At 42.6% G+C, this 12,052-nt stretch overlaps 2 protein-coding genes across 5 annotated transcripts in view; one reads left to right on the top strand and one right to left on the bottom strand.

Moving 5' to 3' along the window:
* The window catches only part of mideasb (mitotic deacetylase associated SANT domain protein b), a 30,479-nt gene extending 23,103 nt beyond the window's left edge, over window positions 1–7,376 (bottom strand). The window contains exons 1-2 of one of the 3 annotated variants that reach the window (XM_032546982.1): window positions 2,352–2,740; window positions 595–762 (exon numbers count right to left, since the gene is read on the bottom strand). The gene's annotated coding sequence lies outside the window, so the exon portion shown is untranslated. Of the gene's footprint in view, window positions 1–594; window positions 763–2,351; window positions 2,741–7,023 lie in introns of those variants that run through there. The other 2 variants (XM_032546981.1, XM_032546980.1) reach the window with 2 other exon arrangements.
* A 1,143-nt stretch (window positions 7,377–8,519) lies between these two features.
* ptgr2 (prostaglandin reductase 2) lies at window positions 8,520–11,664 on the top strand. 2 transcript variants are annotated; one of them, XM_032547513.1, is made up of 9 exons: window positions 8,520–8,673; window positions 8,792–8,857; window positions 8,968–9,086; window positions 9,171–9,362; window positions 10,011–10,181; window positions 10,640–10,849; window positions 10,931–11,140; window positions 11,222–11,261; window positions 11,340–11,664. In XM_032547513.1, exons 1-9 carry the CDS (start codon window positions 8,619–8,621, stop codon window positions 11,402–11,404), a joined length of 1,128 nt encoding a protein of 375 aa, XP_032403404.1. In that variant the 5' UTR covers window positions 8,520–8,618; the 3' UTR covers window positions 11,405–11,664. The 2 variants fall into 2 exon arrangements, with proteins under 2 accessions (XP_032403404.1, XP_032403405.1); XM_032547514.1 differs by having other exon boundaries at window positions 8,560–8,693; window positions 8,798–8,857.
* Window positions 11,665–12,052: the final 388 nt, after the last annotated feature.

Raw genomic sequence — 12,052 nt, 5'->3', positions numbered from 1 at the left:
CTCTTCAAATATGACATCTGTAACAGGGTGGCAGAAAGAAAGCGGCAGGCCAACAGTGAGACATGGTGGCAGCATCATGCTCTGGCGATGCCTTGCTGGTCATGGGAAGATCAATAAAGCTAAATACATAACAATCCAGGCAAAAATAATATTTAAGTGGAGGTTAACCTTCCAGGAGGTCAACGGCCCAAAATAGCAAAATCTACAACGGAGTGCAGCTCAACTTCAGATTAAAACATGTCCACGTGTTACACTGGCTCAGTCAAAGATCAGGCCCAAATCTATTGTTAAAACTTGAAAAAAAAAATAAAAATAAATCATACAAGTTCTCCCTCTAACGTGAGAGAGCTAGAGAAAGAGCAAAATGTGCAAAGCTGCACATATACCTGCAGCTGTAACTGCAGTTATAGGTGGTTCTACTGACCCAGAAAGGCAGACTACAAATGCATACCACCGTTTTCAGATTAACTTTGGGAAGAATTGTGAAAACCGTGCATCGTTACAGTCCCGCATTAATATGTTTTGACTAGCAGAAACAAAAGGAAAGCAGATGGCAGATACAGCTTAATCAATAGTTACCAAAAGTGTCATTACCAGTTATCAACGCACTGTGTTCATGTTGAGCTGTTTCGCACAAACACTCAGAGGCGAAGTTCATCATCGACTGGCACACTTGGAGCTCCAACGCCCTTATCAAACTCCTAACAGCTTTGTGAGACGCGCAGCAGAAGAGAAAGCGCTCGTTTTCCCGCCAAGGCAAAGCTGAATGTGATAGAAAAAAAAAAGTGTTTTCTTTCTCTCTCTTTTTTTTTTTTTTTTACAACCGTGTGACTCAGAGGTGAAAATAAAAAGGGAGACTGTGCCCTTTGAACTACGGCTGCAGCCTCAAATAGGAAGGGCAGCAGAAAGTGAGCACACATGAGTCACAGTGCAGCGATCTATGCAAAGACAGTGGGGAGAGGGGCGGGGAGGACGGAAAAGTCAAGAAGTCCTTGCAGGCGTCTGTGTAACTTACAGCACATCTTGACAATTACCGTGGCAACACGGGCCGATAGTATATTACATAATAGCCGGGTTTTGGAGCAGATTCTGGCACGGTACAGTGTGTCAAATTATAATTGTTCCATCTGTGCGCAAAGTAGAAACCGATCAGTGCTGAAGTCAATAATCTAAAGACGAGAGAGAGAAAGCATACAGACTACTTTCTGAATTATGCTAATCTGTCAGAATTGATAGCATGGTTGCAAAAATGAATCCTGAAATAATAAAAAAATAAAATAAAGCACTTCATAGCACTTAGGAAGTGGCTGACAATAGTCACCATTTACTCCGGTGCCCTGGAGAAAGCCTTAAAATAGACATCTGCAGCTGTTCAGATCCTGCACTGGCTGAAGGGGGGAGGCACTGACAGAGGAAAGCCAAAGACCACGCTGTGTGGCCAACAAACAGCATGTGTGCAGCAGCCATGTGATGGCACTGACATGCTGTCAAACCCTTGAATGCATCCTCCCTTGGAGAAGGTGCTCGTCGTCAATAGCTCTATTTATTCTTGCAGAACCTGCTGATTACAGGGTAGCGGCGCGGGTCATTAAGCAAGCAGCACACTCCATCTGAGGTGAAGGATCACCATGACGCATCACAAGCGCAGCCCTTACACAAGCCGAGGCTTTAGCACATAACGCGGCAAATTGGCTTAAAAGAAATGTCAAGTGCCCTAATCCATCGCCATTTGCTAATTTAAAACTACCAGCGCGGCCTGCGAAGGAAGGAGCTCAGGCGATCCCTCCGCGCCGCCGCCGTTTTCCGTTCCCTCCACATCACTTTCCGAGGCCAGCCAGCCAGCCAGCTCAGCGCTATTTACGAGAAGCCCTTTGTTGCAGAAAACGGATTATCCAGTCACTAAAGCCGTGTCCCGCTGCAGCAAACTGACCCGACAACGCTCGCCAGTTCGACAAAAAGAGAGGAGAAAAATAAAAGAAGAGAAAAAGAAACAAGCGTGGCAGCGGAAGAGCAAAGGGGAGATAACCCCCGATCGATTCAAGTTGTCAAAAGGTTAACGCGTCACGTTTCTTCCTGCGCATTATCCTGGCGGTTCGCCTTGTTTTTTTTTTTTGTTTTGTTTTGTTTTGTATTTACGGAGCTGCCACAGGAATCAACCCCGACGGCGGTTCGAAGCGCGCGCCCCAGTCCGAGGTAAACAAAACTTTGTCAGCGAGCTGCGGTCACAGCAACATGCAGCGTCAACCACAACGTCTACGCCTGCCATAACAACAACAACAACACCAGCAGCAACAGCGCCACAGTCATCGACTTTTACGGCCTCTACGGAAGATCTCCCCCTTGGTACTTACTGCGAGGAGCTGCTCAGCCGCGCTGGGTAGCTCTCTCGTGCGGCCAGCAGCGGCGGCGGCGGCAGCAGCAGCAGGCCCGCGATGATGACTGCACACATCCCCGAGGTTGACTCACGCTACGCTGCTGACCTCACGCATTTGGACTTCTCTCCCCCCCCCCCCGCCCCCCTTTCCCTTCCCTTCGGTGCCCCCCAGCTAAGAAGAAGAAAACAAGTGAGGAGGGATGGGAGAGAGGTGAGGGGGCGGAGGGGGATTTGACGTGGGAGCGTAAACACAAACGTGCTAATGCGCAAGAACAGAAGCGCAATGCAGCCGCTGTTTGTTGCACATTATTGCACTGTGAATGCACGAAAAGGCTTTAAAAAAAAAAAAAGAAGAAGAAGGATGCGGCCTGCTGCTGCCGCGCATCGACTGCGCTTCTCTGGCTGTCTTGTGATTGCCACCTCCTCTCTGCCAGCCGCCTGCTCCGTGGCCCCGCCCACTTCCCTGCCCATAAAAGGCTCTTCCTCTGACACGCGAAGGCGCTGTAATTTACGGAGCAAGATCCCTCTCGGTCCATGCGGGAAATTCCAACACACGAGGGAGGACCGCGGGGATGAAGGAGGGGCGTGGAGGGGGGGAAGACGCACCCGGTTACACCGGAATTCATCTTTGCTTTCACGAACTTTCTCTATTTTACTCGTTGACAAACTCTCGGAATGCCTGCGCGGTGCAGGTAATCCCTATTACATCCGCCTGGGGGATGTGGGAGGATGAAAACAGTCTTGTTTATTTTATATTAAGGCTACTCCTAATACTTTCAGCATGAGTTCACCTTCTTGTTTTCCTCAGAATTGTCCCAGAAGAGGAAAATTAATCAGATTTCAGATAAGAAAACATTCTGAAGGCATGGGAAACGTCGGTGGTATTCGCAAATAAACGAAAGTGGTAATTACTCGGAAGTTATGGCAAATGAGACTAAGCAAACAATTTTTTCTGCTTTAACTTAAAAAAAAAAACAACAACACACAGCTGACATAAAGAGGGAGAAGCGATGGGCCGGTGTGACATTCTCATTATCTCTATGTATAGGCAGAAATTAATACTAGGATGTGCAGCATGACCTAACTTGATTTTATTTTTTTCTAAGAAAGACAAGCACTGATTATTTCAGCAGGTAGTAAAAATACTATAAACACATTGATCTTTACTAGAGATGAACTGATCAATCGGCTCTGATCGGTAACCAGCAATCGGAATATTCTTTCCGATTTATTCAAATTCTGATTTGACCAGTTCTGGTCAAGGTGGAATTAGCGGGAAAGATAAAACAACAACAACAACAACAAAAAGACCTGGAAATCGGTGAATCTTTAAATATTACAGCTCTACGATATCCCCAGCAACCGCCGTTTTGGTTATGATGCACAAAACTAAAACAAAAACCAACAAATGCTAGCATAAGAAGCTGATTATTAGTCATCACCATTATTAGTTGGTTAATGAGTCAGGCTATCTGATCGAGTTGGCCCTCCTGAAGTCGTCTGCAGTTTTAAAAAACGGTTTTATCCATAAAACCGTCACTTATCTGCCACGTAACCAAAATTACTTTGATGTAACATAACGTAAACAAAATGTTAACTGTAGAGACCGAAATCATTTGCAGTTTTCACCGAGGCATTGCGCCGCCTCGATATCTTTTTAGCAGGTTTGAGGACGGCAACGCACAGGGTTACAGCAGGCTTTGTGCGGAGGTGAAGGAGGATCCCTTATCTAAAGATGCTGAGGTCACAGGCAGTACAAACGGCAGCCATTTCTCCAACAGAAAACCACTGCAAACAGCCCTCATTGTGTGCTCTGCACACACATGAGCCAGAATAACAGAATAGCACTGTTTTCTGAAGAGCTCGCAGCTTGTACATGTTCTGTCGGCTTTAATGCACTGTATATGCGTCTGATTAATAGCACAGGGTTTAAAATAGAAGACCTGCAATCTGTAATAAGTGTCACTGTACTGGTCTGTTAGCCGCCTCTATAATTAGAAAGTTTGTGTTCAGGAACTCCAGAGGAAGTACTATTGGGCCTTAGGGTAAAAAAAAGAAAAAAAAAGATTCAAAAGGAATAGGAGAATCAGATTTATTATGAGAACAACTTCTTCAATCTTAGTAATTTTTCCGGAGCATTACAAATTATTACACTACAGCTCAGCTCAGGCTCTTAGAAATCATACAAACTGTCAGAATGCGAGGGGAATCCCCGTTGACTGCAAAGACGCTCTACAGCTGGTTGTTGCTCATTTACAGAAAAAGGCAGCGTGGTAATATTCATCGAGTGCAAGGCTATAGGTCTGGACTTTTTAAGCTTCTTCAAATGCATATAATTAGTCTGTGCATCACCTTCTAAAACCTTCCGGACCCTCGCAATGAGCAACACCGTGCACAGAATGTGCTCATCAAATGAATTCCTTGCAAAATTACCCTCGGAAATGACAAAATGAAAGAAAATATATCTGTGTAATGTACAAATATTATAAATAAAACCGTTTGAAGCCTTTCATCTAGGCCTGTTTTAGGATATGAATGCCGGCAGTGAATTTTATTTCACTGCTGTCGTGAGAATGTCTTGTTTGGGTTGCAGGCTATCACTGAGAATGCAGTTTCTTCTGTAATCTAGTGGTCTGTAATCTCAAACAATCACACAATATAACCCTGCCCCTCACAAAGCAAGCTAATCAAATATGGTCCGCTGGAACTAGATTATCTGGAAGGGGACAAGTGACAGATCATCTCCACAGGCTCTTGTCAAAGAGAACTTGCATCACAAATGTCTTCTATATTTAATTAGTGCCACTCAGCTGCCCACGAATATCTGAAATCCACGAACAATTGAGACCCCGTATTAAAAATGAAACACTCAAAACTGCCTATTTTAATAGTGCCAATGCCAAATATATCTGAATATGCATTAATACTCACCGTGGTAATTGTCTAAGCACTACTCCAGAAGCTAATATGTACGATGTTCCTTCTCGCCACCAATCAGCGCCTTCAGAAATGGCGCTTCTGGATTGGCTACTTTGACAACCATAGCCAACAGCTTGTCAATCAGCACTGTGCCAAGGTGTTTCAGCTTCCTAGGCTGTGTATTCTTTCAGATACTTTAGATATACTGTATGAAATCTGCCAATTTTCCTCGACTTATTGGAGCCATGTTCCACAGAAAAAGTCGTCCACTCTATGTCACTCTTGAATAAATGATTCTTGTTTTGTTTTTCTAAATATAGACTTTACATATCAAAATTGTATTCTAAAGAAGCTGTAGTCGACCAAAACAAACTAGTCCAGGTTTGGCAAGACTGGACAATACAGTGAATTTGTCATTTCAGCGAAGCAATTTAAAGTGCTTTACATGATATTTAAATCCAAAGTTAGAGTGATGTGAATAAAACAAAAACCAGCAACAAAAAAAAACAAAAAACAAGACGTGCTGTAGTGGCGTAGGGGATAGCGCGACCCACATTTGAAGGCCTTGAGTCCTCGACACGGCTGTCGCGGGTTCGATTCCTGGACCCGGCGATATTTTCCGCATGTCTTCCCCCCTCTCCTGTCAGCCTACTGTCATATAAGGGACACTAGAGCCCACAAAAGACCCCCTGGAGGGGAGAAAAAAAAAATCATTAAAAAATTTAATTTTTGAATTTTTAAAAATGAATTAAAAGTCTGTTTGGCGTATAAACAGTCGACGTTTGGTCGACACAGACTGCTAAACAAAGATGATCAAAGATTCCAGATTACTTGGAAAAATGGTAAAGTAACCCACTGCACAGACATATTTATCTGCACAACATATTATCTGGGCATAAAAATTAAGCAATTGATTACTCAATTGCTATATATTTTTTTTTACTTTTATTTTTTTGGAACGTCAGTGCCACCACATGGCGGAAGATTGCCCTGGGTGGGAAGCCATGAACACCCATAAAAAAATAAAATAAACACTGCTGACACAGAATTCATGGTAACAGTGGAAATGACAACGCACGAAACAGAAATCTGCAAGATAGCAATGTGCTGGTGTAATTTCTGACTCTCAAAAAAAAAAACCCAAAACAAGCAAAGATTTAATAATAATTGCAGATGCAACTGAAAATAAATGCATTTACATCTAATGACACTGCTGCATTGGAAACTGTGGAAGGGGTGCAGCAATTTGATCATTTAAAATACAGCTATTATTTGTTTAGATAAATGTCTTTGGAAAAACAAACATATGTGACGTCTGTGGCTTTCTGTTGGCGTCAAAAACTAAAACTGCGAAAACAGCTCAAGAGAATGTTCTCTTTTCTTTCCTGACCTGACATTTAGAAACCTTTAATCAAGAAATGAGAAATCGAATTACCTTTAAATGGGGTGAAATATTCCTTGCACTTGTACTCAGCAGGTGGCTTTGTTTCCTTTTTAAAGCCCTGCAGATTTTAATTTGCTTAAAAGTTATTTATTCAGACTCCAGCTGTGAACGCGTGAATGCCACTCCTGGCACTCCGGGGGGGGGGCATTTTGAGTTGTGTCACAGAGGGGATTTCTGATCAGTTTTGTCGGGTAACACCCAACAAAACCAGCATATGAATCATATAAAACAACATCTACCACTTGCTGCCATGCACCCAGACTGCCTTTCAGTAAAGCTTACTTACTTTATCCTCTGGTCCTCCATGGCATTCTCGCCTTCATCTCGCAGTCTTTGAGGTTGCCTTCCTGCAGATTCTTCCACAAGGCGTCACATCCCAGCCCCACACTGACCCAATTTAGCTTTTTTTGCTAGCCCTCAACGCGGGACGGCGTGGACGTTTAGAACTTTTTTTTTTTTTCTTGTTTTTTTTTTTTTTTTTTAAGTATCCGATAGCAACAAAACGTGTAATTAAATCCACGTCTTCATCTGTTCAGAAGCTGCAGAGCTGATGAAACCCAACCAGATAACCTCATTACAAGGGCGCATACCGTTTCTATTTGCCTCACGGTTTCCTTAACGGCTCAACGGCGCGTCAAGGCGGTACTAGTAACAAGATAGTAAGCAGCTTCTGTCAAATAATGTCGCACTTTAACGTCAAACGTGAATTAAATTTGGCCATCTCATATGGATCTATATATTTTTCAAAATAGATTTTTTAGTGGTATTAGTTGTTACTCTATTTAAAAATATATATATTCATATTACATCTCGGGCGGAAGGTCTACAAATGAGAAGCTTAACGAAAACGGAAGCTGGCAGCAGGGAATCATCTTTGTTTTGTTCTCAACTACACTTTCCCAGCAGTTGGTGCGCATCATTTGTCAACCGGCCAGTCTTTTGTAGCAGGCGGAGCTTACCCCATGTGACGATAACCGAGTTGTGTGGATATACACAGATAAAAGTATCGTCTTGAACAATGAACCGAGGAAATAAATCTACGGAATTGGGTTAAACACCAGGTTTAGCAGGATATAATCTCTAGACCTTTATATGTCATTTATAATCAGTTGATGACGTACTGAACTGAAATTGCTGTGAAGGGTGGATTTCGTTCATACAGGCTGTGTTGGCCCCGTCTTGCCATGTAAACGTAGCACGGTGCGTGCGCCATTTTATGAGTGGCACCTTCGCCTTAGAAAATAATACAAGCGCGCTTAAAAACTTAATTTTCATAATTAAAGAAACACTAACGTTTACAGTCAAATACTTAGGAGTAATTATAAACACAATAATTTTATATCAATAATTGTGTTTGCCAAGACAAAGATCCTCAATATCCGAATAAGACAGAATAACTGTGAAATCTGCTTCCAAAATAGTTTAATAAACTATTTATTTGGCTATAGGAATTATAATAAACCACTAAACAATTTTGGATTTTTGGCTTTAGCTAAGACATAAAAAAATAGTTGATCTCTTCTCTGTTGTCAAAAATTATTACTAAAAAAGTTAATGTGAGAACCATAAATCACATTTACCGTTATATATATATATATATATATATATATATATATGGAGAGAGAGAGAGAACACTATACTATGTACTATACTATAATAGCGATACTGCTATAGGCAAGTATAGTCTTAATGTAGCCTAAATGGAATAAATGGACTTGCACCAGTTTTTCTCCCAGTCCCAAACTAAGCATGCCAATCACAATATGGCTGCCACTCTGACGTACGATCCGGACATGATAACACTCCCAAGGAAAAGTCCCCCTCCGCACTCTGCTCCGTGGTCATTTCTACCCGGGTCATCCTCCGGCTGCCTGTGACGGAATGCGCCTTGTTTCCTCACTGTTTTCTAACCTTCGAACAAACATCGACTCGCCCCTGCAAGTACAACAAAGACTTGTGAGAGTTTTTCTGCACAAGCAGCTATTTTTTTTTTTAGATGTTCTTTTAAAATGTGCAGCTATAAACACTCTTTCTTACACCGTTGTCACATTGGTTGTCAGGCCAGGTCACCCGAGCAACAAACATGCAAGTGCAGCGAGTCGTTCTTAACTCTCGACCAGGTACGTTATACAGAACCAGCGACCTTAGTAAGAGTTTTGCATGCATGTTGCAAACTTAAAAAAAAAAAAAATAAATTATTTTTACTGGAGCTTTGCATTTGCACGTGCAGGCAACAACGGGGAGCCAAGTCCCGAAAATTTCCGCCTGGAACAGATAAATTTAACATCCGACCTGGAAGATGGACAAGTCCTCGTTCGGACGCTTTACCTCTCAGTCGACCCTTACATGGTAACGAAGTAAGGCATAAATATGCATTATTAATAACCTTTAGCCACTGGTCCATAGGTTGGTCTATATGTGTGCTTCTTTCAGCGCTGCAGAATGAATGAAGACACCGGTGCTGGTTACCTGGCTTCGTGGAAGCTGTCTGAATGCGTGGACGGTGGCGGTGTTGGCGTGGTTGAAAGCAGCCGCTGCAGCGCTCTCACCGAGGGAGACTTTGTCACTTCATTCAACTGGCCGTGGCAGACCCATGCAGTGATGATGGGAGGTGGCCTTCAGATGGTATGGCACATTATTCACAAGTTGTTGTTGTTTTTTTTCCAGCTGGCATCATTTGTTTTTGTTATGAAGATTTGATTCCATCTTGGGTTGCCTGTGCAAAAAGCTGTATGTGACAGTGCCTTTTAGAAGCGATTAACCAAGGATCTCTTGTTCTAAGGATTATCTGTGGTAGATCTACACAATGCAAAATGTAATTTTGAAGAGGGAGGCAAATAACGCCAAAAAGAAATGACAAAACAAGCAAAAGAATCTGAAAAATGCTCATTTGCAATTGGTCAACTTGAGTCGATCTTTGTAGAGTTCTGGGGATGTCCACCGGCTTCATGCACAGACTCTGTCACCACTGAAGTAAAGCATACCCAAACCATGATGCTGCTTCCACCGTGTCTAACCAGGGGGAAGGGGATATCGCGTTTTAGTTTGTTGCTGTAACGGTAAAAAGGATTTGATTTCTGCTTTTGTCAAACCTGTCTAAAAATACAAGCCAATGTGTTTTGTTTTTTTTTACTTTTATTTGAAAAAAAACAAAACACGAAATCATCCATCAGTTTCCTTCCTCTTCAAAATTAGCCACTACATTGCATCAGTCTACCCATAAAATTCATTTGTACAAGACACTGTTCATGAGGATCCCATACCTTTTTACAGGTTGATTCACAGATGGTTGATGGCCATCTTTCCTACTTTTTGGGAGCAGTTGGTATGACGGGGCTCACCGCGCTGTTAGGGGTCAGGGAGAAGGGCCACGTGACCAAAGGGGCCAATCAGACGATGGTGGTCAGCGGTGCAGCTGGCGCCTGTGGCTCCCTAGCTGGACAGGTACACACACGAACCTTTCGATTTTGGGTCCACTAAGGCTTCGACTCATCTGGTTACTTGAGATGTTCACAAAGCAGAGTAGGAAGTAAACAGTTTTCAAGACAAAACTTCACTATAAAGTATACAAAAAATTAATACTTTAAAGAAGAAAGAAAATTACAATGAAACACCTTTTGCTATTCAGTTATTAGTCTGTTATTAACATGTTGATGTTTGAAATAAATTTTTTTTTACCTGCAGATTCATCCTTTAGTACAAATGACCAGGTGCTCACTTAAGCAATGCCGTTATTGCTGTTGTATAAGTAGTTAAATGAAAAATCTGCAGAATGTGTCAATTTTGAAAAAAAATCAGATTAATCGATTAATCGTCAGAATATGTTATTACTAAAACAATCGTCAGTTGCAGCACTAAGTAAGATATTAGCCTTTCACATTCTTTGCACTAATGTAACCCAGATCGGCCGGCTGGACGGATGTGCGAAGGTGGTTGGGATTTGCGGTTCAGACGAGAAGTGCAAAGCTTTGGTGGAAGACCTGGGCTTCTCCGCAGCCATCAACTATCGCAGCGGCGACGTCTCGGCACGGCTCAAGGAGACCTGTCCCGCCGGCATCGACGTCTACTTCGACAACGTAGGCGGCGCCACCAGCGACGCCGTCATAGAGCAGGTAAGGCGTGTGCGTCTTTTAACGCCAGCCGCGCCTCACGGCCTTCACCGAGCGCGTCGCCTTCCGCCTCTTCGCCCGCAGATGAACAAAGGAGGACACGTGATTCTCTGCGGGCAGATCTCGCAGTACAACAAGGATGTGCCGTATCCTCCCCCTCTGAGCGACAAGACGCAAGAAATCCTGCAAAGTCGGAACATCACCCGGGAGAGATTCATGGTGCTCAGCTACATGAGTAAAGCGGAAGCTGCCCTCTTTGAGCTCAGCCAGTTAGTAAAATCAGCTCAAATCAAGGTACGAAAGACGACGCGTCCGTCGGAATGTGCTCCCTCCTCCTGGGTTGACGCGTGGCGTTATTTTGTTTCCTCTTTGCAGGTGTTGGAAACGGTGGCGAACGGTATAGAAAACATGGGAGGTACGCAAGTAAAAATATATTCAGCCCTGATTTTTAGTTGGACTTTCAACATTTTTTTTCTCTCTCTTTTTCTTGCAGTTGCTTTTTGCTCCATGATGAAAGGCGGAAACGTCGGAAAGCAAATAGTAAAAATATCCGAGTGAGGAAAGATTCCAGCTAGATCGAGCTTTTAATCCACGTCCACTGTTGCCTTCTATCGCCTGCATTACTGTGACACGAACCTACTGAACTCTTGTACGTTTGCAACAAGAAATCCAGTGAGAAAATATTTTTTAACTCTTATTTTCTAACTGTATCCTTAAAACATGAAACACAATGCAATTTCTGAGCCTTGGAGTAACCTGGAGCCAATAAACAAACGTGGGTCAAATCAGTGAGAACCCACTAACTATCGTGAACTCTTCTTAGTGTTCAGAGTGGAAAAATGTTTAGAATGCATCACATTTCAATAAAAATAATAATAAAAATTTAAATTGCACTAACTTTCCAACCTAATCACAAGAAAAGTAGAGCTAAAAAAATATTGGAAATTCAATACAATTATTGCATATGAAACTGCTAAAATCAGCATTCATATGATTTTACGTGCAATAACCGTATTAGACATTTTGTGGAAGGCTCAAAGAGCCACTTCTGGCTCCGATTGGATCCCTTGATCTTGAGAAATTGTGCAAAAAGAAATAGTTAAAGCCCTACTTTGACACTATGAAACCAAAATAGTGACCTTTGTGCTCCATTAAAAGGCAACTACCATTTAAATTCTTTAAAGGCACTGGTCCTACATATTGATC

The sequence above is a fragment of the Xiphophorus hellerii genome, chromosome 19 (genome assembly GCF_003331165.1).
Source record: "Xiphophorus hellerii strain 12219 chromosome 19, Xiphophorus_hellerii-4.1, whole genome shotgun sequence".
In the NCBI taxonomy this organism is placed as follows: domain Eukaryota; kingdom Metazoa; phylum Chordata; class Actinopteri; order Cyprinodontiformes; family Poeciliidae; genus Xiphophorus; species Xiphophorus hellerii.
This window is presented reverse-complemented; position numbering and strand designations above follow the sequence as displayed.

Bases quoted from the DNA above. Each gene is read 5' to 3' on its own strand.
- ptgr2 (XM_032547513.1), top strand. From the start codon at position 8,619: ATGCGCCTTGTTTCCTCACTGTTTTCTAACCTTCGAACAAACATCGAC. The intron at 8,858-8,967 runs GTACGTTATACA...TTGCACGTGCAG, and splicing joins CGTTCTTAACTCTCGACCAG to GCAACAACGGGGAGCCAAGT. The intron at 11,141-11,221 runs GTACGAAAGACG...TCCTCTTTGCAG, and splicing joins TAAAATCAGCTCAAATCAAG to GTGTTGGAAACGGTGGCGAA.